Here is a 26,810-nt window from a genome sequence, read left to right as displayed (position 1 = left end):
GGGAACATCCACCCTGTAGCTGTGACAGTGACCCCTGCTCATGGCTGGGATGTGAGTGTCAGGAGGGCCTGAAGAAAGCACTGACCCCTCGGAACAAGCATACCTACTGGATCCCCAAGTGCCAAACCAAAATTGAGCAGTACTGTGTGATGGTGAGGGCAGGGTGCACGGCGGTCAGTCTCTGACCCTGGGGTTTCACACACCCAGTTAGATATTCCACCCCTTTCTGGCTATGTGTCCACACCTCACTAAGCCTTGTTTTCCTCATCATTAATAGGATAGTAATAGTATCCACTAGACAGAGTTGTAGTGAGGATTAAATATGGGTGAAATATGTCCAAAGTTCTTGGTCCATCCAGAGAGCTCCATTAGTGTCAGCTACTATTACTTTTCCTTTGGACGTTATTGCTAACTATAGTTTCTCTTAACGATTAACTACGCCTCCTGTAAGGCATAATTGGTAGACCAGCAGGTCCTAAATGGTGTTTAAATGTGCAGTCCTGTTTGTTGAGGAAAGAACTGACATCTTCTTGAAGCCAATCCTGGAGAGTCCTGCATGGTTTACAAAACCCTTTTACTATGTCTCCTCCCATATAATCCTTAAGGAGCTCCATGACGTGGGGATCATTCATAGTACCCATTTTTGTTTGTTGTTTTAACATAAGGACTCTGCTGCCAGGGAAGGTGAGAAATTTCCCATGTGTCACCTAGTTAGTAAGAGGTTAGACTTAGACTTGGATGTCTCCTGGCCTCATCCCCTTCCCCTAAACCATATGGTATGTGGGGTTTTGCAGGAAAGTCATAAACCCAATTGGTTAGTCTGTTCCAGCAGTGAGGAACCCATGAAAATGATGGGTCCTTAGGCTGGGTGTTCCCTGTTTGCACCCATGTCACCCATGTCATAAGACACATGCAGTCCATCACCCAGTGGGAGAGGGCAGAGGAGTCACCCAGCCTCTCACTACGAGGGAATCTCCCGACAAACTGCAATCCCCTGACAACCCCCCCGTAAAAAAAAAGGGTTATGTGAGCTTAACTAAGGGAATTCTAGGTCCCAGATTTGCCTTGAGATATTCAAATTGTACCTGGTTTCAGGTTAAGTGCCGCTAAGTGGGAGTCTCTCTACACTCTGGTTTCAGAGTTGCTATGGATCAGTGGAGGTGATAATTAAGAGAATCTGATTTTTAGAGTTAAGAAAAACTCTTAACTGGTGTGAACCTTTAGGAGGCCAATTGGCCTGGGTCCAGGCCTCAGGCACATGCGGTAAAATCATCAACATGTGAACAATTATCTCATTTCTACAGATCTTCAAAGAAACTGCTACCATAAACTAATTTTAGGGACTCAGGGCAGGTCTAAATGGATCAATCTTGCTGGGGAGGGAGGGGGAGGGGAACCTTCACTGTCAGGAAACTGTTCCGGGACAAGCTACCCTTCTTGCCCTTGTTGGTAAAATAGGGAGAGCTGCCCCCACCCTGACTCTCTCCTGGGCCTCCTTCTTTCCGGACCACCCAGCAGTTGCTCCCACCCTTTCCTCCCAATCCCTAATTTATAAACACCAAATTTTCTATAGTTCTCTGCTGAAACTTCTCCAAGACTCTTCTGAATGGTGGGACCAAAACCAACCGCACACAGCGTTCTCATCCAGGTCTGGCCAAAGGTGAGGCAATTTGAGAATTATCTGAAACTGTCTCAAAATTTCTGTGTCTTATTTACACCCAACCATGGAATCAACTCAGCCTCTATTTATTGTGTTGTGGGGATGGAGCAGAAGCAGGAGTGGGGATCCCAGCTCCCCTGCTAACAATACGAATAAGGATAGGCGGGCTTTCTGTTGAACGCGGTTCAACTCTCCTGTTGAACACCTAACCGGTCCACAGCGACACCCTTCCCCTATTTTCCCTTGAATTGCAGCGCCGGAGGCTTTACCTAGCCCCATCTAACTGTAGGATTGTTGGAAACAACCTCTCTGCGCCTTGCTCCCCCCACTCCCGCCTCCACTACCCTCGAGGAGCCTCCCTGGGGGCTCTGCAGTCCTCATCGCAGCAGCTCTGCCCTCGGGAAGAAAGTGTCCTCACCCTAAGGCCAGCTACACCCCCATCTTCTGTTCACCCACTTCCCATAACTTGCCGGGAGAGAGGCACCTGCTTCGAAGTTCCTGAACACACCGCGAGGGCCTGCTGCTTTCCTGGGGCCATTTCCAGCCCAGGAAGCACGCAGGGGTGGGGGGCAGGGGTGGGGGGTGGGGGGATTCTGAACTTCGCCGGCAGCAGCGCAGCAGCGAGGCAGCAGAGCCGGGCACTGCTGCTTTAGGGGAAGGAGAACATCCCTTCCGCCCCCCCCCCCCCATGCCTTCGGCTCTGATCGTCTCCAAGGAACCACGGCCCGTCACCCCCCGCCCCCCCCAGCTCATCCCTTCTCCAAGTGAGCTCCCGCGCACGGAGAGGCGCCGCTCCACGAGGTTCTTTGTCAAAGGGCCGGTTGGTCACCCTCCGAGGGCACCGTCGGGGCCGCCAGCGTCCCGTCTGCTACCCCATGAAGGCGTGCGAGCGCGCAGAGGTCCGCACACACGCGCACACACGCGCACACACGCGCACACACGCGCACACACGCGCGCACACACACGCGCGGCCCGGGCGCCCCTCGCCCCGCCAGGCCCCGCGGAGGCGGCCCCGCGCGGCACGGAGGGTGGACGGCGGCGCCCCCGCCCCAGGTGCGCCCCCGCCGCTCGGGCCCCGACGGGTCGCGGCGTCCGCGCTCACCTTAATGTTGCTGAAGACGGAGCGCGGACAGCGGCGGGGCCGGCCGGGAGAGGCGTCGCTGCCGCGGCGCGCGTCGGGCTCGGGCCAGAGCCCCATGGAGGCGGCGGGCGGCGGGCGGCGGGCGGCGGGCGGGAGGGCGGCGCGGAGACTGCGCCAGCGGGTGCGCGCCCAGGACTCTTATAGCGGCCGCCGCGCGGTCGCCGATGATGAAACGCGCTCTCCCTCCTCCCTCCTTCCCTCGGCGGTCGGAGGCGCCGCGAGCCCCCGCCCCCCGCGGCCGCCCCCCGCCCCCCGACAGGTGTGACGCGCCGGGCGCCCGCGCGTGACCTCGCCGCGCGCCCCGGGGCCGCCGGAGCCGCCGGAGCCGCCGGAGCTGCCGGAGCGCGGCTGGGACCCGCGGGCTCGGGCGCCCCGGGGAGGTCCCGCCTGCCGGGCGCCGGGCCCGGGGAGGGGAGGCAGCGCTGGGGCGTCGGGGGAGCCCGAGGGGTGCAGCGGGGACCGACGGGCGGGCGGCCCGAGGGGCCCGGAGGAGGGGGCTGGCGGCGCTCCGGGGGCAGGAGGAGGCGGGCGGGGAACCGAGAGGCGCTGGGGCGGCGAGCGGGACCCGGGGGCTAGACGGGGCCGGGGCGTCCGGAGCGGGGCCCCCGCCCTCCCGACGCCCTCCCTCGGGGGGATGGGCCGAGCGGGTCTCTGCTTGTTTGCGCTCGCCGAGAACCGGGGCTCCCAGTTCCGGGGATGGCTCCGGGACTGACGCGCCGAGGCTGTTTGTGTCGAGGACTGATTTATATTTAAACTGCTCTTTGCGCTGCAGAGGGGGCCGCCCCGGGCAGGGCCCGAACTCCCTGGAGCCGAGCCAAGGTAAACTGCAGGCGCTGTCAAGTGTCAGCATGGCTGGGTCTGGCCTGAGCGACAGCAGCCAAGAGAGGGGGCCCCCCGTGGACGTTAGGGACGCACCCCACTGACCTCCTTCTCAGGCTGGAATAGAACATCGGCTTTTTTTTTTTTTTTCTTCCCCAAGATTTTTTTCCACTAGGATTCCTACTGCACAGAAGAGAAAGAAGGTGAGGCTTTTCAAGGGAAGGCTAAGAGAAGTTATGCCAAAAGCAGCTGCGGTGAGGAATCCAGTTCTGGAGGTATTTTTCCAGCTCCGTGATTCCCGTAGTCCCCCGTGCAAGCCCACTCGACTGCTAGGAGAAGCACAGGGCCACCTTCAAGACCCAGGAAACTTTGGGTAAGACAAGGACTCACAGGACAATGCCTTTCTGGGCCTGGGCTGGGCCGTCCTCTGTCTGTGGGCTTCCCCTATCCACCTGCAGTCCAAGAATTCCAGATACAACAGCACACGGTGCTGGAAGAAAAGCCGTTGGGCGGTGGGCCACCTCACTCATTCACAGAGTAAAGGGCATCTCGGGAGGCTTGCTTTCCGCAGCCCTGCAGCAGCCCCAGACCTAGAATAGGCAGGAAGCTCCGGGGCGCCAGGCTCCCCTTGCAGAGAACTTGGAACACAAGGACGGCTGCCACCCAGAGCATTCAACACACGCTGCAGTACCCATGGTGTATTGTCCAGGCATTCTGTTGGGTACTCAAATGCATGATTCCATAGAACCCCAGCATTAGCCCAACAGTTATAGGTTCTATTACAATCTGGATTTTTATAGATGATGATGCTAGAGAGGTCAACTAAAATAAATAAATAAAATGACCAAAAGACACACAACCAGTAAGTGACGGAGCTAGAACCAAACCCAGCTCTGCCTGACTCCAAAGCCCAGACTTGGAGCACTATCCCCTTTGAAAAGTTATCTATTCCAGCAGCCTCATTTCATGAGGAGCAGAGAAAGAAGATAACATTTCCATCGGAGCATCTCATTTCACAGAGAGCAGTGAAGGCTCAGGTCATGGGCACACTGAGGCTGTGATGTCTGGAGCATCCTCCTCAAACCCTGAGCAAGGCCTTGTCATGGTCCTCTGATAGAAATCCAGGGAAAGTCAGCTTCTCCAATCCTCATTTCATCTCATTCCATTAACCTTGCCCTCTGCCTACTTCAAGACCAGCATCATCTCCAAAGGTAAGGCCTAGTCAGAAATGCTCACCAATGATTATCTGCTTTTATCTGCTCTTACGTTAGCTAAATGTAGTGGAGACCTAACCAAAGTGGCTTCAGTGAGATTTCTTTGTCTCATAATAAAAAGCTTGCCAGGTGGGCACCTGGGTGGTTCAGTCGGTTAAGTGGTTGCCTTCAGCTCAGGTCATGAACCGAGGACCCGCGTCAGGCTCCCTGCTCTTTGGGAGGATTCTTTTCCCTCTCCCTCTGCCAGCCACTTCCCCTGCTTGTTCTCTCTCTCTGTCAAATGAATAAATAATTTTTTTTTTTTTTTAAAAAAAAGAAGCCTGCTAGAATATAATTAGGGGTCATGACCTAGACCCCTACAGATTCCTTAGTGTGTGGCTTGCTCATTGTCATGAGATAGCTGCTCCACCTCTAGCCTCTTCTCTTAATTCCAAGTGGAAGACAGGAAACAGGAAAGGGTTGTGCTCACATCAGGGAAACAAATCTCTCCCATACATGCTTAGACACTTTTCCTTAAGTCTTGTTGATTAAGACGAGGCCACATGGCTATACCCTCTGCAAAAGAGACCCTGAAGTGTAGTTTATGTTGTTGCTTTCTCCTGAACAAAATTGGGTTTCTGTTAGGGAAAAGGGGAGAAAGGATACTGGGTATTCAGCTCTAGGTGTCTGCACAAAGAGTAACCCATTTCCTATAAGCACCCCCAGGGTCTGTTTCCAAGACCCTTCCCAAATTCTTTGATTTCAGCAAATACTTTTTAGCACCATAGAAAAATATAGCGCAAGGACAGGCCTTGGCTTCAAAGACTCCATGGCCTCAGGTGGGGAGCAAGAAGAGAAAGCCTGAATGTGTTGTAGAAAGAGACCATAGCTCTCTGTTGTGCACAACTACTATGGGGGCACAGAAGAGGGGCCCTAATTCATCCTAAGGCAGCAGGAAGGCTTTCTGGAGGAAGGAAGCCTCAAGCTGAGGCCTAGAGACTAGAAAGATTGGGACCTAATCTATCTGCTCCATGGTTTCAGTCTGTCCGGAGACCCAGGGACGGTGGGAATGTGTGGTAAAGAGGCTGGAACATTGACTGGCATGCTGTGAAGTGTGGGCCTTATCCCTGACACAATGGGGATAAGGCTCTTGGACAGGGGGTGCCCTGGGCAGATTTGCATTTCACAGAGACCTCTCTGGCAGCCGGGTAGGAATGCAATGGGACAGGTTGTGGAACCCCAGGAGCTATGATGAAGATGTTTTCTGCAGCAGTGGAGATGTTGTAGGGAAGGATGAGCCAGAAAAATGTGAGACACATTGCTAGGAGATGGCACCCAGATGTTAGTGAGGGAATGTTAGGGACGAACTCCAGGATCTGACTTGCATTAGTGATACCAACCCCTGGAAGAGAGAACCCAGAAAGAGCAGCAGCTATTGGGGAATGATCCCCTGTGGGATCATTTTGAGTCAAACTTCCTGGAGTACATGCAGGTCTAGATGCCCAGCGGGGAGTTATATGAGTCCAGTGCTCAGGGTGGGCGCTGGGCAAGAGATCGGGTCTTGGACCATCCCACATGGAGGTGGTGGGTAAGCCTTGGGAACAAATGAGTCTCCCAATGAGAATGCATTGACAAGGAGTAGGCCTATGACTGGCCACAGCAACATTCGGGGGGGCACAGGGGAAGGAGCCAGCAAAGGAGACAGAGGGGAGAGCCCAGCACACAGAGAAGTAGACCAGCCGAGAAGTGGTGTTTCAAAGAGAAGGTAAGGAACACATCAGGTTGTGGAGGAGGGAGGGTAAGATCTAAGAATGGCCAGTGGGCTGGCAAAAGGCTGGCATTGAGGCCCTTGGCAAGAGTGTTTCCAGTGGGTAATGTGTGCAGAGGTCAGATTATGTGGGTTGAGGAGGAACTGGAAAAGAGCTTTCAGCAGCTTTTCTGGGGTTGCCAAGGGAAGAAAGAGAGGAACGAGCTTTGGGCTCTCCCCTCTGCCTGAATCTCTTGCTTTCTCAGTTTTCATGCCGGACCTGTTGCATGCTCACACCTCCGGCCTTTTGCTCATTCTGTTCCCCCTTCCTGCACTGCCTGCTGCAGAGAGCTTGGCTTCTACCCTTCCAGAGCAGCTCCTGTTACTACCTGTTTCTGGGCCTCCACAGCAAGAGGAGAAACTGGTGTAGACCTGCCACATTCATTATCTATCCCTTGTCTCTCAGGAAACTAGATGTCATTATTCCCATTTTAGAGGTGAATAAGAATCAGGGCCCTTCCCTAGCACACACAATGTGTCTCTGCCTTTATTATCGTAGGTGATAGCAGAGACAATACGTGACTTTACCGTCAGACCTAGATGCTGACCACCCTTCTGTTCAGCTGGGTTACATTAGGCGGCCTGCTTAACCTCCCAGCCGCCCAGTGCCCTCTCTTTAAGCTGAAGATACGAATGCGCACCTCCCCAGGCTATCCTAAGGTGTGCAGCGCGTGAGGTCTCAGGGCTGCCAGCTGTCGTTATGCTTGGCAGTGCTGATGGGAACAAGTGTGCATCTAAGTCTCTTTTTCTAACTCAGCTGTGAGCTCCTTGGGAGCTTCTGCACTAAATCCCTCATTTGGTCCAGCATACGCTGATGCTTAAAAATGTTTATTAAATAGAATTGAGGGATCCCTGGGTGGCTCAGTGGTTTAGTGCCTGCCTTTGGCCCAGGGTGTGATCCTGGAGTCCTGGGATCAAGTCCCACGTTGGGCTCCCTGCATGGAGCCTGCTTCTCCCTCTGCCTGTGTGTGTGTGTGTGTGTGTGTGTGTGTGTGTGTGTGTGTGTTGTCTCTCATGAATAAATAAATAAAATCATAAATAAATAAAATCATAAATAAATAAAATCATAAATAAATAAATAAATAAATAAATAAATAAATAAATAAATAAATAAGGGATCCCTGGGTGGCGCAGTGGTTTAGCACCTGCCTTTGGCCCAGGGCGCGATCTTGGAAACCCGGGATCAAATTCCACGTCGGGCTCCCGGTGCATGGAGCCTGCTTCTCCCTCTGCCTGTGTCTCTGCCTCTCTCTCTCTCTCTCTCTGTGACTATCATAAATAAATAAAAATTAAAAAAATTAATCTTTAAAATAAATAAATAAATAAACAAACAAACAAACAAATAAATAATAGAATTGAGCTGAACTGAACTGAATTCCAAAACGACCCAGTGACCGGGGAAGGCCTCATTGTCCTGCAGCCTCCAAGCCATCTTTGTCAAGGCCCTACCGCCTGGGGCAATCCCTTCTGCCCACCGCTCACCCCCAGGCTCCTTGTTGTCCACCTTGTCCTCCCTGGTGGCTGGCACGGTTCCCTGGGCCACGTGCCCCCTACTCCTGCAGCAGCTGATGAGGGTCTCCTGGCAATTTGAATACTCAAGTGTGATCATGAATTAACTCTGGCTGCCTGGCTCCTTGTGCACGTACAGGCACGGAGGGGGACGTCCCCCAGGGACTGCCCCCCCCACGGCAGGTGGAGGGCACGTCTGCAGTCAGTGCTCTACCACTTTGTCACGGTCACCAGTGGGGCAGCCTGCTCCCCTGTGGACCACCTTGGCCACTAGCTTATATTTTTATTTAACAAACACACAGTGTAGACAGTCCATACCTGGCACCAAAACAATGTTGACTCATTTAATCCTTAAAACAGCCCAATGGAAGGGGTTACTTTTATTAGCGCTACTTTATGTTTGGAGAATCTGAGGCACAGAGAGAGAAAATAACTTAACTTGAGGACACATAGCTAGTAAGTGGCAGAGCCAGGATCTAGACCCTGGCAGCCCTGTACCAAGCCCCGGCTCCTTGGGACCCTTGCTCACAGAGACTGAGTCACAGCATGCAGGCAGGTCAAGTCGGACCCACACCCAGAGGATGGCCCGGTAGGGGTCTGGAGCCCATGTTGGTGCCTGGCCCGTCCTTGCCCCCTTTGCACCCCTGTTGCCAGCACCACTGGCCTGAAATGAGGTCCGGGCAGAGCCTGGCCGCTGGGGCCCTCCTGGATCCAGCTCCAGCACCCCACTCCATTCTGCTCTGCTCTACTGTGCACATCCCATTCCCATTCCCACACACCTACTGCATTCCAGTCTCTCTTCCGCCGTGGCATGTGGCCCACCCTGCACTCCTACAGCCCCACATCTCCCTCTCCGGCCTGGAGGCCAACTTTGCCCTCCCTTTCCGAGTGACAAGAGGGGAGGGTGCTGCAGCACCCGGGTGTCCTGCCTCATGGAACCCCAGCCTCTCGACATGTCACCTGGGGTGCAGCAATGCTTGGGACACACAGAGATGGGATTTCCATGTGCTTCCAGGAAAGACTTTTGAAGGCCTGGCTGTGCTCTTCTCTCTGAGTCTGACTCGGTGGAGGTCACTCTCTGCTATGGCAGGAAGCACAGCAGGAGCAGGAAAAGGAGAAACCTAAATAGGCCTCACCCTGCATCCCTCCCATGTCCGTTCCCTGTGGGTGAGGAGCCCCAGCCTGTCCCCAGCGGCTGCACCCCACCCACCTCGGGTCACATGGAGGGATGCTTATCACAGCCTGTTATCCTGGGCCGGCTCATCACCACGCCTGGGTGATAATCAGCCACTGCCGGAGAGCTCATGCTTTACCTCTGCTCTTGCCCTGCTGGGCTCACACACCACGCAGTCCGTGAGCACCTACATCATCCTTGGCCCCGTGTGGCCCAGGACCCAGGGGATCCTGTCATCTGAATGTTACTGAGTAAACAGAAAACCAGTGCCTTGTCTCTGCCATGATGCTTGTTTTTAAACTTTGTTAATCTTTACATTATACTCTTTGAAAAATAACTCTGTCCTAACTCTACTGGGAGAGAGAAAATATTTGTTTCATTCACCTATCATTCCATACCACTATTTAAGCTTTGCTAAATTTCTATTTTTTCTAATTCTCCCCAACGAGTATGTTTTCACTTAGAAAACTCACCGTTAAAAGAAAGAAAAGAAAACTCACCATTTGCCATTTGTCTCCTCCTCTTTGACAATAAGCCTCGTTCCCGTGTTGAGAAGGGCTCATCACCATCCCTCTGAGTGCCAACGAGGAGTTTTTTAAACCCTGCCCTGGTGTTGAATGGTCGGGGTGTCTCTAAGTTTTGTCTTTTACAAATAACAACTTGAGTAACTTTTTTTTAAAGAAGATTTTATTTATTTATTCATGAGAGACACAGAGAGTGAGGCAGAGATATAGGAAGAGGGAGAAGCAGGCTCCATGCAGGGAGCCTGATGTGGGACTCGATTCCAGGACCGCAGGATCACGCCCTGAACCGAAGGTAGATGCTCAACCGCTGAGCCACCCAGGTGTCCCTTGAGTAATTTTTTATTAAAAAAAAAAAGTTTGCCTCAAGACTGTTTGCAAGCAGCGTAATTTAACACATTTAGATATTTTTCTCTATGATATTCAAAATCAGTCCTCAGGCTGCATTTCTACTTCAGTCCCTTCTCCCTCCCTGATATCCCTCTTAGCCCCTGTAGGGGGAGACCAGCGCCCCAGAGGGAATGGCATGGCTAATCTAGCTGGAGAGTCCACCTAGGCCCTGGGGATCGGGGGTCTTTCTTATTCCCAACAGCCCAGAAAACTCAGCTCAGGGAGCCAACCTAGGGCTGATCCAAGGATGCCATGGAGTGATGCTACCATGATCCAAAATCCTGTTCCCTGCCCCTAGCTCTGGAGAAGGAGCTCAGCACCCAGGACTATAGGTAGATGGGCACCCTCCTGGGGAGTACTGGATCCCTCACCGTATAATCGAGGTATTGGACTTCACAGTCCAAAGGGGGGTTATCTTCTTGTTCTTTCCCTGCTCTGTCAACTTACTAGTTGTGTGACCTACGGCAAGTCATTTAACCTCTTGGTGGCACTTGCCACTTAGAGCGGCATGAGGAGCGAACTTGACTCACAGGACTTCACTAATGATTGTTTTCTTCTAACTCAGCAGGGCTTCCCTCCTGGGTCCCTGTTCCCTCCTCACCTGTTCCCAGCTTTTCTCCTTAGGAGGCCTTGCTTTCTCCGTAACAGCCTTCTTCTTAAAGGCTTCTGCTCAGTAGAGCCTGGGAGACGATCGAGCCCCCTAAGTAGGCTTGTCTGGAGCCCCATCCTCCCCTAATGTTGGGTCCAGGAGGGGGCCACAGGATTAGGTGTCCTCCCAGGCCCTGCCGCCTCTGTCCTCCCCGGGTCTTCCCCTCTACATTCACATGGGAGAGTCTGGGGGTCCCAGTCCCATTCCTGGCTTTCAGTCTTCTTCCCTGGGAGCCCAAGTCTTGGGCTCCATCATGGCTATAGCACACGCACGCACGCGCACACACACACACACACCCTCAAAGACAGGCCTCCTTAAAGCCTTCTTGGCATTTCCTGGTTGGAGGTGCCCCTCCCTTCCTCACCGCCCCCTCACCTTGTCTACGGCAGGGTCAGTCCATGGAAGCTCTCGTGAGGGAAGTACGTTGAGCATCTTCCCACGTTCTACATTTCCCATGGTAGTCCTTTGTTCCACTCGGGGCCACCTTCCTCCCCGCACCCTGTGCCCTCTCCCTGGTTCTGAATCTAGGTCTGGGCTCCTGCTCCCACCTGACCCACCCTCGCTTCCAGAAGGGATCATCTCCTCTTCCCTCTGCCTTGCTTCTTGCCCTTGCCTCTTCTACTTTTCCTTCAGTTGTCCAGGTCTGCAGCCTCCCCGCTTACAGGAAAGGCCTCTGCTCCCTGTTCCCCTCCCTCATGCACCTCAGCACAGCCTCCCCGTCTCCCAGGGCCTGTTTCCTTCACTCGGGGAAAGGGAATGGGCGTCCTGCCTTGCCAGGCACACACCCTCCCTGCACTGTTTGGACTGATCCTGTATCAGTGGATTGTGAGCCTTCGGGGCAGGGACCAAGTACAAACACAAGCGCAGATAGCAGGATGCCACCCACAGGAGACAGAGCAGGGATGACTGTCGGAAGAGCCTGCCTCTCCCCACCTCTCCGTCAGGAGGGACTAGTGGGGACGTGCTTATCGTGTACCTTATTTCCCAGTTGAACAGCACTTGGGCTGAGGGTGCTGGCAGCCAGTGATTGCTCTGATTACGACCTATTCTGCTGGGCTGTCCCTGCCCCATGCCCCGCCCCGAGCCTGGCTCTTCCAGGCAGCATCTACTGCTTTCTCAGCTGTAAACTTTGGGGCCTGTAAAGCTCTGTGGGGCTCTTCACCTGGGCCTGGGGTCCCTAACACACCCTGGGCTGTGTTCGCTGTGCACTGAGTCACCTGATGAGGTCAGTGGAAGTCAGGCCTCCTCCCTGGTCATGGGTCACAGGGAGGGAGTACCTTGCTGGGCATTCAGGAAGAGAATGTTCACTGCTCCTCTGTGAAGCCAGCAGGAGAGGAGGCTGAGGAGGGTGTCGGGGCGGGTGGCTTGGATGGGAAGATGGAGAGACCATAGCTCTTTCACCCTGGCATGCAGAGACTGATCCTTGAGGGGACTCCAGGCCTAAGAACCTCCCTCTGGCCACAGTAGTAGGATGACGGCCAAGGAGTAGATATCTGCTGTTGGCCTCCTCCAGAATCTGTCCCACTTCTTGTGGAAGCACCTGACATTCCTCTGGGGTACCACCCCTCCAAGCTCTCAGGTTATGAGCCCTGGTGGGTTCCCACCCTGGTGGGAGGTGCTTTGAAGCGCTTCCAAGTGTTAATGTTTCAGTCACTGACCTTTGTCAAAATCCACATCCATACACACTCACAGGAGAGCTCAGCTGCTTCCAAGTGCCCACATCAGACAGCCAGAAAGCACTGTTGTCTGGCGGTGACCCCCTCATCATGAACCCAGACTCTGTGCTGCATGCCCCATTTTCATAACAGCCAGTCGGGGAGTTCTGGTGGGAACCCACCAGGGTGGGAACATGGGAGCCAGGCCTATCCACTTGGGCCCTCTGCTGGACAGTCCCTCAGGACAGCATGCTTTCTCCCAACACTGCCAGCAGTGGGGGCACCTCCCTCAGTGTTGGGGTCTGGGGCATTCTAAGGAGGAGTGAGAATGTGGGACAGAGGTAGGTCATTGAGCCCTGTAACCGTGCCCTTCATGCTCTGCCACGAGGCCTCTGCATCTGGACTTTGCAGTCCTGTGAGCTGGTAGATTCTCTTTATGGTTTAGGTTTTGTGGAGCTGGATTTCCTGTTGCTGGCATATTAGATAAATCCAGGAAACCAAGGTTTGGATAACACCAGGCAAGAGTAAAAGAAATGATAGCAAAATGTTAATAATCTTTCCATGGTGGGAATGTGAGGTGTTTTTTTTTTTTATCTTTTTCTACATCTTTCTGATTTTAATGATAAATATTACTTTATGATGAAGTAAATAAAAATAAGCTTTTTGAAAAACAAAAGAAGAGGGATGTCTCTGTGGCTCAGCAGTTGAGCATCTGCCTTCAGCTCAGGATGTGATCCCCGGGCCCAGGGATCGAGTCCCGGATCAGGCTCCCTGTGAGGAGCTTGCCTCTCCCTCTGCCTGTATCTCTGCCTCTCTGTGTGTATCTATCGTGAATAAATAAATAAAATCTAAAAAAAAAAAAGAGAGAGAGAGAGAGAGAGAAGAATCACTGGACCACATAACCATTTTCCATAAGCACCATTTTCAGAATTGAAACCAAATCTCCATCAATCTGTTGCCTAGATGGGTGTTGGTCCAGCCCTGCTTTGACCTTGTGGTCTTAGGGGAGGGAGGGGTCGCTGCTCCTCACCACCTCTGCAAAATGAGATGGTGTGCCGGTGACTTTGAGGTGCTTCCAAGTGTTAATGTTTCAGTCACTGACCTTTGTCAAAATCCACATCCAGTCAGGGAGTTCTGGTCATTGTGCCCCTTTTCATGGGGAGAACTGAGACTCTGGGAGCCCCAGAACCTGCCTTGACAATAGGGCTAGAAAGGAGCAGAGTTGGAACCTGAAATGCAAACCATCTCATGCTAAAGTCCAAGCCACTGGCCATACCGTGATGCCACCTCTATTCCAAAACATTCCTGGATGACTTATTTGTCCCTTTCATAAATATTTACTAAGCACCTGTTATGCACATGACATGATTCCTGTTCACAAAGGAGACATGGAGGAGGTATAAGACACCAGCATATCCCTCCAGCTCATAACACAGATCTGTGACCTCAAGGGGAGTGTGTGCACACTGGTGGGGGCCTGGGACCACCCCAAGGGCAGTAAGGACAAATATATCACAACTATTTATAGATATTTCTGTCTCATGATTTTTAATTCCTATTTTTATGTGCTTATAACATGCATGATATCTTGATATAGTAACATCCACATAAAAAAATCAGGGTGTCTGGGAGGCTCAGCTGGTTGGGTATCTACCTTGATTTCAGCTCAGGTCATGATCTCAGGGTCATGAGATTGAGCCCCACCAGGCTCTACAGTCAGCAGGAAGTCTGCTAGAGATTATCTGTCTCCCTCTGCCTCTCACCCCAATGCATGCTTTCCAAGAAAAAAAATCAATCAACCTTTGATTGGTGTGCAATCAGCAAAGACTCACCAATTATATTAATGAGGCTATAGATGTGCAGCTATAAAATAAAAATTCAAGGTTATTTGAGGATTAAAATGAGAAAACAATGAATGTGGTAAGAGCTCAGAGGCCAAAGATGATCGGGAAGGGCTTGTAGAAAAGGTGGGAGCCACTTTAGGGTGAGTAGGCTCTATCCAGGCAGAGAGAGAGAAAGGCAGGCGTCAAAGGCAGTAAGCGAACCTCACCAGCCCCAGCTAGATTTGAGAGTGCGCCCGGCATAACTCAGGGAACGTGATCACTGCCCCCCCCCCCCCCCGTCCCTGCCTCCTCCCTCAGCCTTGGTGCCTGAAGAACATCAGCGAACCCTGCCAAGCACCCCAGCAGCCAGGCCCCCCACCCTGGCATGGGGTGTGCTCAAACTCAAGACCTTTGGCTCCAGATCCTTTGACTCCTCCACCCTCAGTCCCCTCTGATTCCCCCCAGACCTAACTGCTCCCACTGCCCCACCCTTCCAGCTCCTCTCAGCCTGCCTTGAGCCCTGGGTCTGTGGTCCCCACCACCCACCTCCTCAGCCTCTGCCCCCCTCTGCTCCCTTCTGCCTTTTGGTGGAACTGGCTTCCTCCAAGGACCTACCTATGCCCTTCTGAGTGAAGCTGCTCATTCTCCGAAACCCAGGGCCAAAAGGGTGACGTTTCTCCAAAACGTCTTTCTCACTTCTGACAGCCAAGCAGTTGCAATAGCAGCAAATAGTAAGGATAACGCCATTGTTCATGGGTCCCTGCGGCGCTTCTGTCTCTTGGGCCCTTCCTACCATGAGGCTCACATAGCCAACCCAGCAAGTGCTCAGCCCGTCTCCCCCGCTGGTCCCTTTCTTCCTTCTTCAAGAGCTTTTCCTCTCGCTTCCACTCCCATCCCACGACCGCCCTCCCGTCCCCATGTCCTCAGTGCCCGACCTCCTCCACTCGGGTGGCTTCTGCCTCTCAGCCACATCAGTCATCTGTGCACACACCTGGATGTCGCCTCCACCAGGAGCTGCTCTACCTCTGGACACCCATGTTCTACTCTGGCCATATCCCAACCATCTGGCCTTGGCCTTGCCCTACACAGAGATGCGCAGTGCTTTAGCTCCTTCAATCCTCCCATCTGTCTGTCCCCACCTATTTCCACTTCTTTCTAGCCTATAGCCTAGAGAATTCCATGGAAGAGCTGTCACTCTTCTTGACTAAGAGTGACTAACCCCTTGGATGTGCTCCGGGTCCATCGCCTTCAGCTTTCTCAGGCAGGATATTCTTTCCTTCCAGTTTCCTCCTCACCCTGAGGTCTTCCCCTACGGTCTCTTTTTCTTCTCTCCCTGCAGAAAAATTGCTTGGTTCTCATGCTATCCCCACATTAATAATAGAGCAACTCCTTGACTTCCTCTTGCCACTGTCCTGGGTTTTTTGTTCTCCTTTACGGTCAGGCTTCCTGAAATCGTCTCTATTTTTCTCACTCACCATTCACAGCTCAACCCACTACTAAGCTGGCTTGGAGATTTCACCATCATAGTGGGATCACCAGGGGCTGGGCTCTGCTCTTGGCCGCTTCTCGTCAGCCTCACCCACTCTCTCTCTACTGAGCCTACACACCCCACTCATGCTGCCTCTCCTGTCCCCTCCTTGCCTGTTTCTCAGGCTCTTCCATGGCACTCTCTCGAGGTGCACCCCTCTCAAATGCCAGCACTCTAGTGCTCAGATCCTCTCCTCACTCTGACCCCGTGAACTCAGTTGCCTCCTGCTGCTGTGAGTCACACTAGCGTTCTCTAACCTGGATCCTGTCTGACCTCCAACCCACGCACCCTGTGGCCCCTGACTTCTAATCCGGACCGCCCACAGATGCCTGGAACTCAGCTGAGTGCATCTATCTTTTCCCCCAAACCTCTTCATCTTCCTGCTCATCTGTTACCCACCAACTCTGAGGCAGCAATCTCCGAGTCTTGCTAGACGTCTTTCTCACTTCTGACAGCCAAGCAGTTGCAATAGCAGCAAATAGTAAGGATAACGCCATTGTTCATCCAGATTATGATAATTCACTCTCTGGAACCAGGCTAAAGTGTGAAGAGTATGGAGTCTTGGCACTCAGACGGCAAAGATGTCCCCACCGAGGGCATCATGTGACCACCTGGGCCACTGCTCTGAACCTCATGCCACCCTCAATCACTCCACTCCCTCCCCCCATTCTGTCTTTTAAAACTGTTTCTGTCTCCCTCAAGGTCCCATTACCCTTCAGAAGTTAGCAAGGCTTCATGTTTTCATGCCCTTGTAAACTTCCACTGACTCTTCCATGGGATGTGAGTCTTGGCCATTCTCTCTTGGTACAAAAGCTTCACTGTGGCAGAGGGGAGGAGGCGTTTAGGCCCACAGTGATGGAAGAGGGTGGAAGACTGTCAGAACGTCCTCTGCTCCAGCTGCAACTTGCTTCTCTCCTCTTTGGTACGTCTGAAGACCTAAAACACTCAATGTAGTTCAAGTGCCAGAGTTCATCCTTTGCTAGTTATGTGAGATTCATACCCTTGGCTAGCCTAACTGCTCTTACCTTGCAAACAGACCATCTGTCCCTTTCCTGACCTCAGGTTACCTTGCAAAACATCTCTTCGTCCACTTCTCCCTGAGAGACAGTGTCACAGGTCATATAGAAGCATGGCCTACCTGGCCTCTACGACAGCACATTTTGGTTCCGTTCACCTCTGCTGCTCTGCCTTCCCCACCACCGAGGCGTTTTAGTAGAAGTTGAAGAGAGAGGCCAGTGGCCAGCAGGTGGGCACTGGGAAGGCCAGACCCACGGGCCCCTCAATAAACAGTGGGATCTGTGTTCTCACCTGTAGACAATATGTGACAATACTTGCCTGGCCTGTGCAGATGCAAAGAAGATAAATTTAGGTGGTTCGTGTAGAGCAGTGATTCTCATATTTGAGTGTGTACCAGAAACACAGATCACTGGGCCCTGCTCTTGGAGCTTCTGATGTAAAAGGTTAGGGGTGAGGCCTGAGAACAGGCATTTCTAACAAGTTCCCAGGTAATTCTGCTGTGGGTCCAGCAACCATGCTTTGAGAATCACTGTCTTAGAGGAAATTGCCTTCTCCTGAAACCCTCAATGAATACAGCAGGCTCACATAAATGTGGGCCACTCCCATCAAAGCTGGAGGGATGGTTTCGGCTTTCCACTTTGGCTCAGCTGATGATGGCGAACCCCTCAACATCAGCTTGTTTCTGTGCCTGGACTCATTCTTGGTCCATTTCATTGGCTGGAGAGCAGGAAGTAGAAATTAATGGCCATTAATGGTGTGCAAGGCATAGGTAGGTGGTACTGATGGCCATCAGAGGCTGCTCTGCTGTTTCCAAGTTAGACTCGGATATTCCTTTCAGACTGTTGCATTTTCTCTATGCCTCATCCATGTGAGTTTTAAGAGGACACAAAGCCATGCCTCTGCAAAGGCTGAAAAATGTTATCAATCACATTCGGGATACTCGATTTCCTCTAGGACCCTGAGTTACCCAAGCAGCACCCACAGAAGGACTTTCCATGCACAGCAGATGCCAGCTCTGGAAAGGAAATGCAATGAACACATTTGCTGATGTGGACCTTGAGCACAGCCTCAACACAAGCCAGCATCGCTCCCCAGGGGCTAAGCCTCAGAGCCACGCCGTCTCCTTCCTCTCTGCCCTCTGTCTGCAAGAGGGACTGAATAAACAGCCTGTACCTTGAGCCCCCAGCCAAATGTCTGCCCTGTTTCCCTCAGCTACCAAGGGCTGATTGTATCTGCACAGGAAGAAGGGCACTCATGCTCAGAGGACTGAGGTGTATGTATGTACTCATGAGCATATGAAGCTGCCGAGGCGGGGGTTGAGTTTCTTTGGATGAAGCCTAAAAATATTTGATATTTTCTTTGGCAAATACTGTAATAAAATGGTACTCACTTCCTTACCAAGACGCAGATCCAATTTAAAATAGCCATATTTTAATAAAACCAGTGGAGCAGTGCCTGGATCATTGCCTGGCACTCAAAAGATGCTCAATAAATATTTGTTGAATGAACTGCATTCATTCTAGCATAATCTGTCCTTTCCTAAACATCTGATGCGATCCTGGCTACTCTCATCTAGACTTGAGTTTTTCCTGTTTCTTTTAATCCTTCCCTTTTTAAAGTTCTCAGATGGGGCATTAAGCAAATCTTCTTTCATCCTGCAGCTGGCTGCCCAGGAACAATGAATTGGTCACTCAGCAGCTCAGAAATGAAAATCTCCTGGCCACAGGCTCCCTGTCCACTTGGCCAACCTGGCGGTCCCCTTCACTGGCCTCACCCCAGAAGGAGCCCCAACCACCTTCTGATGGTCCTCAAACTGGGGCAGCATTCAGGGCTGCCTGCCCTTCTCTGGAGATGAAAGGCCCAGAAATCCACAAGGGCAAGATGTCCTCTGATTATTTGAGGGCATCCCTCCCCTTGTAGATTCCTCATTGAGTGATGTCCCTAATTCCCAGGCCTCAGATTTGGGTCCTTGAAGGAGGACTAAAGAACCAAGAAGGGCCGGGGATGGAGTCAAAGCTCAATAAAAGGCAAATGAAAGATTGTTTTTTAAAGAATTGATTCGATTACCAGATATAAACAAACCTATCTTGCCTGGAGCCAAGATTTGGGAAGATCTGTTCACAGCTGGGCTTCTTTTTATGTCTGGCTCTCCTGGTGGATGGGGCTCTCAGAGCCAGGCCTGCAGAAATTTGGGCATAGGCCCTTCCTTAGGGAAGTCAATCTTGCTGGGCAAAGACATCTTACCTAAATGGCCAAATAATGTGATAATGTGGCCCAAGTTAAAGAAGTCAGCCTATGGCATATCACCGTATAATAAATGATTATTGAATTTGATATCATATTTTTCTAGTTTAGATTGAAATAACTCATAACCATTTACAAAAATGCTAAAGTTCATGTACCTAAGATCATTTCAAGCACCCCCATGGAATATACTCCTTTCCTTGGTCAATGTTGCTCAGGCCCCTGGCCAGGGGAGACTCCTCCTGGGTTGCTCCAGCAGATGACCGTTGTCCCCAGACCCTCAGCCCCTGCCCAGGTCCTGCCAGTTCATGCTGGCTTGGGGTTGGACAGTGCTGCCAGTCTGGGCTACGTGACCTGAAGTCAGAGCTCCAGGTTTCTGTCTCTGGGCTCAGATGCCAAAATGACTTCTTGGAGCAGAACTCCTGGGAGCAGAGCAAGCAGGAAGTCTGCTCCTTAAGACTGCCAAGGCTGGGGTCTGCCTGCTGCCCCTTCTCTTGGCCCTTTGTCTGCACAAATCAAAAGCAGTGCAACTCCCCTCTTTCCTGCTAGTTCTTTCAACATCATATCTAGCTCGTGACCTGGCATCTGTAGGGAAACCATGACAAGAAGAAATATGAGATCCTAGCAGGTTTTTGCGTCAACCTGCCAGTTATTTCAGCCAATGCTGATGTGGTGGGAAATGTGGCTGCTGACCCGCTTAAGCTGGGGGGTGGTGAGCAGGAGCCCAATCCGTGACTCCCTCACAGGGCCAGCAGAGGTGTTGACACATCCCCAAAATGCTGTGCAGAGAAGCAAAGCAGAGCGTGTTCCGGACATTGTATTTGAAAGCAATGTTCATCCCAAAGCGTTTCACAAGCATATAAATGAATAAATCAGCCTAAAATGTGATACTTTACCAGATAAATGAACAAGATTAATCTGTTTTCAAATATCGAATATTTTGTAATAAATATTGATTTTGTTGCTGTATCTCCAATCCAGAAGTATTATTAGTAGGGCTTAGAAGTGTTATTGAACTCTAAGCATAAAAAAATCATATTATTTATTTTACAAATGTGCATAATGGTGTTAACCTGGATAATGTCATAGCAGAATCCAGCTCTGCTCTCAAGTGGGAATCACTCACGCAGATGTTCCCTGCGTCATCCTCGCCTGAGTGCAATGTGGAGGTGGTATCTTCATCGGGTTTGCCTTCCTTCTTTCCAAAAGCATGTTCATGGGTGGACCTCCAGGGCCTTACGGTAAGCAAAATAAGTCAGAGAAAGACAAGTACCATATGATTTCACTCCTATGTGGAATCTAAAAACCAAAGCAAATGAACTAACAAAACAACAAAAGCAGACTCATAAGTGACAGAGGACAGACTGGTGGTTGCCATAGGTGAAAGGGATTAAGAGGTACAAACTTCCAGTTATAAAATAAATAAGCCACCCCCATGTAAAGTACAACACAGGGAATATAGCCAATTATACTGTCGTAACTTTGGTGACGGATGGTTAACTAGCCTTACATCATGTATATATAGATGTCAAAACACTATATTGTACACTTGAAACTAACCTAATACTGTATGTCACCTCACCTCAATTAAAAAAAAAAAGTGTCCATGAGTATCTTAGTCCATTCAGGCTGTTATAACAGAATAGCCTGGCTTAGAAACAATAGAAATTTATTTCTCACAGTTCTAAAGGCTGGAGGCCCAAGGTCAAGGCGCTGGCAGGTTCTGTGTCTGGTGATAACCCACTTCCTGGTTCACAGGTTGCTGTCTTCTCACTGTGTCCTCACAAAGAGGAAGGGATGGAGGAGCTTTCTGGAGTCCCTTCCATAAGGACACCTACCCTATTCTTGAAGGCTTCCCCCTCAGGACTTAAGTCTCCTCCCAAAAGTCTCACTTCCCAACACCATCGCACTGGGGATTAGGTGACAACATATGAATTAGGGGTGGAGGAGACACAAACATTCAGTGTTTAGAATGGGAAAAGAAGAGAATGAAAATAAAAAGAGACCACAGAAGTATAAGCCCAGAGCACTATGCTGCTGGTAACTGCCATATAAGCTAAAACACTGACGTGAGCTCTGGGGGTCTGGGCATCAGTGAGACCGGCCAAAGGCTGTGTGAGAGAGGAGCATTACGCCAGGAGAGGACAGAATCTGCCCTCATGTGTAGATCTTTGACAAACCTCGGTTCTTTACCCTTGCAGGGCCTCTGAAGTGGACAGCACACGCAGTGGATATAAGCACCAGGTTAGCGTCGTCAGATAAAATGCTGGGTGTCCAGTTCAACGTGAATCTCTGAAAAACAACAAATATTGCAGGAACAGACTCTCACTAAAAAAAGAATTACTGGTCATTTATCGAAAATTCACATTTAACTGGGTGATCTTTATTTTTACTTGATAAATTTAGCAAGCCGACACAAGGTGGCTGAGGGCCATGAGGGGCCAAGTCCAGGTGGTGACAAGCATCCAGCCTGGTCAGGCCTCTCCAGACTACATAAGCAAGTGCAGGTCGGGGGTGCCCACGGTCGGGTGGCAGCAAAGCCACTCTTGAGTGACCTCCCAGAGAATGAGTCCATTTAATCCATTCTACAGGCAGGTGTCCTTGTACCGGCATTTCATCTCAGACACATGCAGCATCTCAGTGAGATAAAAATAAGCAACAGCCAAAGTTAATGTGAAGATTGAGGGTGAGAAACTGAATCTAGATGTTTTCCATCAAACATGTTATTGTTTCTCTGTTTGAGGTCTTAGATGTCAAACGTTTAATGAGAAAAAGACTTAGAGAGAGTTCTCACTCTTGACTTGTTCTGTGAATTGGGAAAAGACTATCATTATTTTATTTGAAATGAAGAACATACATATTCCTGAGGAATGTCAAAGATCCACCAAGACACAAACAACACGGGTGGAGCCCCTGAAGAGCGAGGGGTGAGGGGCCGGGAGAGTAAGCCTCAGGAGGAACGGGACTGGTTTACAGGGGCCACGAGAGCGGAGAGGGGCCAGCTGTGGGCGGGCAAGCAGTGTGCGATGGGGAGACGTGTTCCTAAGGATGCGCAGTGTCTGTGCCTGTGTGTTCATGTGAGTTGTTGCTGTTGGGGGAACTCTGGAGAATAGAGAGCCCACAGTGACCATCCGGCTCTGCCCCAGGACCTGGGAGGGCGGTGGTCCAGGGCAAAGCAGACACACCCCAAGTGGGAGAGGACATGGGGAGCCAGGGATTGGTAACCCAGAGAGAAAGCTGGGCTGTTCATGTCCAGTCTCATGGGAGGAACCTTCCTGAAGGATGGGAGACTCAGGCTGAGGAGAAGTATTGGGGGGGACCCCAGAGTTGGACAGAGGTGTTGGGAGCCACACTGTCTGGCACAGATTGTTGGAACATGGGTCGGGAATTCGACTCCTGCCTTCATCTGCTGCTGGCCAGTCAGCTGTGCTCTACCAATCCCGGGCCTGATAGCTGGTTCTGGCCTCTGCTCCACCACCAGGCCCCGTGCGACCGTGGACAACCACGCCTGCTCTCAGGAGCTATGTTCTCAGCAGTCCGAATGAGGAGGCCCAGACGGCTCCGGGAGGGGGGGTGCTCTGGGAGGCACAGCATCCCTCTTCCTGAGTCTGTGCAGCATGGCCACCTTGCTGGGGCCCTCATGAAGGCACCGAAGCCAGGCACACATCCTGTCATCACTACCTGCACCTTTCCTGGTGTTTCATCAAGATCTGAAAGTGAAAACAACTAGAAGAAAAGTGAAACTTGACCTTTCCCCTTCTCTGAGGGAGACACCTGCCCAAGCAGTGGAGGCGAAGGTCACTCCATGCCTCTTGAAATGCAAACCCAGAGAAGCCTTTGGGACTTCCTCATTCCTTGTCTTCTGTCAGCAGCTCCTCAATGCCTCTGGTTCCTGGGACTCAGCAGGCCCCATAAAGGCTGTCATTACAGCCCAGTCAGCCTGGTGGCCCGGCAGCCTGCCCTGCCCCATCCTGCATTAGGGCCTGCATTAGGGCCCTGAAGGCAGAGGGCTACATGCACAGAATTGCACGCACACTTGGGCACGCACCACCATCACCCATCCACGAAGCCCACTGCTGACCCCGCGCTCATCCACACCTGGGGCCACACTCACACCTGAGCATGTGACCCATCCTCAGGTACACACACTCAGGACTGCTGACCACAGTGCTCCCCGGGGACAAGACTGCACACGCACACCCCTTCCTGCAGCCTGCCCTCACACATCCACCCCGGCAAACACAGATGCGTCAATGGATTCGGGATACACTGCACTCTTGCCTCTCCTCCCACCCCTGTCCATACACACTTCACACACATACACAGGCAAGGGCATGGCCTCGCTGCTGAGGGACATCAGACCCCTGGAGTGCTGCCCTTCCTCCTCTGGACAGGCCAGGATATCCGCTCCCTCCTTCCACTCCAGGCTTGAAATGGCCTCCACTACCTCTCCCTCCCTGAGCCAAGGCCCTGCCCCATCCCTGTGTTTCACTGTGCTCGCACTGACGCAAAGGACGCTCAAGACCTAGTCCTTCAAAGGCCAAGCCACTGCCCAGCAGCTGCTTTTCCCACGTGGATAACGTGGCGTGCTGGAGGAACTGGGCATCCTGGCCACCGCGCTCTAGCAAATTGATACAGTTCTTTTTATTTCTGCATTAAAGAAACTATTTCAAGCTGCAAACACAGACATTGTCCAGTTAGTTGGAGTGGTGGCTGCTTATTGGAAATGAAGAGAAAGGACGGACAGAGAGATACTGGGGCAGGACCCCAGCAGTACCCTGCAGTCAGCATCATGGTTTGGGGTTAATACTAAGGCAGCTTCAATATTGACAATTGTGAGCATCTACTGTCCCACCTGGGTCCCAGACATGACACTAGATGCTCTGCACCCATTATCATGTGGTGCTCACAACAGCCTTATAGTATAGAGTCCCATTGTTGCCATTTGAGGAGGAGGGTATTGAGGCTTAGAGAGATTTGTGATTTGTTGGGAATCTTACAGCCAGTACCTGCAGGGCTGGGATGCAAACCCAAGCCAGGAACCCAGCACTGTAGCACAGGAGAACCACTCTGCCCAGGTGTCCCCCTTATCTTGATGCTCTCCTGCCCTGGTGGATCTGCCATTGTCTCGAGATGGCTTGCCCACATCTCTGTGTCTCTTGCTTTCTCTCTTTCTCAGTCTCTCTCTTTCTCAAATATTTCTTCCTGCTTCTTGCTCTGTGTGTCCAACTCAAGATTCCTTGAGAGAGGAACTTCAGGGGCAGTTGGAATCCAGCCAGTGTGGAATTGCTCTGAAGGCAAAGTGTTGCTGAACTGACCCCAGGTACCAGGCTCCTTTCTTTGTCACCAATGAGCAGCTGCCTTCGGGTGGAGGACAGTCAGCTATGGTCAGGGCGGCTGATCACAGTCGGTCAACATAGGAATCCCTGTGGGCGGAGTAGGCACTCTACCAACCACAGATTGTCCAGTGTGGTTTATTGGAAATCTTTACTAAACATAGTTCTCATTTCCTGACTTTGTAAGAATCATCTAGTAGGCATAGTTTGACTTAAAAAGAAATCAGTCAGGATTTTATGATTCCTGAGGCTTCATCTCATTCTGAATTCCAACTGGATCAGGCTGCAAAAGTAGGAGGTATAGAGAGAGAATGTGTGGCCACAGCCAGGAAACTCCCTAAACATCTTTAAAAAATACATTCCTGATTGGTTATTTGCCTTCACCTCAATGTGGAGGCAACAATGAGAAGGAAATTCCCTGGCATTGGGTTCGCGTGAAATCAGGCATCATGCTCTTAGCTGCAAATGTAGGCAGGCCCCATGGGATGAAGCTTCCTCCTTCCAGGACCTTCCAGCTCAGGCTGCTGAGGGCCTTCAGGGACTCCTCAGACATGTAGGGACCTGGGCCAGCTCCTCAGTCATCTCCTTTCCCAGGAGGCTCCTCTCCTGACAGAAGGACAGAAGGTGGGGGTCTCAGGTCACTCTGGCCTCATAACACCCACAAGCACAGGCTGCTAATCCACTCTTGGAACTGTCAAGAAAAGCCCATTTTAGTTTGATCCTTTGCACAAATAGATTAGAGGCCATAGAACTTGACATCTGCATGTTGTCCAGCTTCTGTGGGAAAGCATCCATATTTATGGAGAGGCATGAAGGATGGAGCAAAAGTCCAAAACCCTTCATTGAAAATACTTGGTCAGGACTGAATATTCACACCCAAAGCTACAGTGTGGATTCTGAGCTCTGTCCAATGTCAAACAGGATTCCCTGTGGATCTGAAACACCACATGCCAGTAGCTACTGTGAAGCCAAGCTTCTACAGGACAGTTTGTTCCTCTGGGGCTCGACACCCCAGCTGACCAAGGGCAGCTGAACTTTAGCCTTCAATTCAGAGGCAACCGGAACCAGGGCTATGGGGCTGGAGTTCAGAGCTTTCTCCCGGTAGGCCCGAGGGTGCGTCAGCCAGGGAGGGGCCTGGGAGCTCCCGTTTTCTGAAGTCAGAAGCCAGTCAAATGAGGAAATTGCCTCAGACCACGTGCTGCAGTGTGACCATTACATGACAACAGACCAACATTCGCAGTTACACCAGGCAGGGCTAGATTTAAGGGGAGTATATGTGGGTGGCCTTGTTTTGCCGAGAAAACCCATGTTTTGTCTATTTTTTCCTGTTACTCTGCAGAAGAAATGACACTTCCTATGAAGTTTTAATAGGATTTGTACCCTAGCACCCGACTTGGAAACTCCTCCAAGAGGGTCAGCATTCACCTCACTGATATGTGGGTCTCATTCCCTTGGCCTTTGGCCTGTACTGTTGACCAAAGCAGTTTAAGGGACCCCTGAGTGCTGCGTGTTGTATGTAAGTGAGGAATCACTAAACTCTACTCCTGAAACCAATACTACACTCTATGTTAATTCATTTGAATTTAAATAAAATTTTAAAATAATAAAAAAAAAATACAGGGGCCACCTGTCCTGAAAGGGGGATAGGGCGAGGTGATTCTGGGGAAGGCAAGTGGACCCCACCACATCTCGTGACTTAATAAACCTAGTGCAGGAGAGGAGAGGAGACGGGAAGGCCATCCGCCGGCAGCTTCCCGGAGCCCTGGGCTCTCGCTGAGAGGATCTGAGACACCATAGCTTAGAGGCAACCGCGTGACACAAACAGATCTTCCAACCCCAACAGCCCAGCATGTCCAGACAGGACTTTGGGAGCATGTAGAGGGACGAGGGGGTTTGGGCACAGGGCCCTGGATGTATGCCCAGCCCTTTCTGGAGAATAGATATTTTTCTCTCCTCTGCCAACAGGAAAAAAAGGAAAGAAGACACTGCACTTTCCATCCCAATCAACGGGACCAACCCTTCCAGAAACCCCCTCCTCATGGAATCGCAACAGTGTATGTTCTCGAGGGTCTTTGCCCAGTGATGGCCCCCATGGTACTATCGGGACTCCTCTTGAGTGACTAGGTTCTTCAGGCTGAAAGACCTAATTAGACATCTCTGGGACCCAGGGAGGCAGGAGTGGACCATGGAGCACTCTGGAAACTGATGTTTGGGACTAGTATGTGTGTGAGCGGGAAAGGAGCAGAGCAGCATGGTTCCCTGAGCTTGCTAATATTCAGGGAGTCCCATCCAGACCTAATCCATTGGTGTCCCAGGGCCGCTGTAACAAGCACCACAGGCTAGG

General features: G+C 51.5%; 1 protein-coding gene and 1 long non-coding RNA gene across 2 annotated transcripts in view; one reads left to right on the top strand and one right to left on the bottom strand.

Annotated features, from left to right (window-relative positions):
• Positions 1 to 2,882, bottom strand: part of SLCO2A1 (solute carrier organic anion transporter family member 2A1) — an 80,850-nt gene extending 77,968 nt beyond the window's left edge. Inside the window, exon 1 of the mRNA XM_077865088.1 lies at positions 2,763 to 2,882. Coding sequence (XP_077721214.1) covers positions 2,763 to 2,858 — 96 coding nt within the window. The 5' untranslated portion in view covers positions 2,859 to 2,882. The remainder of the gene's footprint in view (positions 1 to 2,762) is intronic.
• LOC144293872 (uncharacterized) lies at positions 1,482 to 21,470 on the top strand. The gene is made up of 4 exons (XR_013361247.1): positions 1,482 to 1,660; positions 3,781 to 4,831; positions 20,223 to 20,371; positions 21,332 to 21,470. It is a non-coding gene; the product is annotated as an uncharacterized LOC144293872 (long non-coding RNA).
• Positions 21,471 to 26,810: the final 5,340 nt, after the last annotated feature.

Source organism: Canis aureus, chromosome 22 (assembly GCF_053574225.1).
Source record: "Canis aureus isolate CA01 chromosome 22, VMU_Caureus_v.1.0, whole genome shotgun sequence".
Lineage (NCBI taxonomy): Eukaryota > Metazoa > Chordata > Mammalia > Carnivora > Canidae > Canis > Canis aureus.
This window is presented reverse-complemented; position numbering and strand designations above follow the sequence as displayed.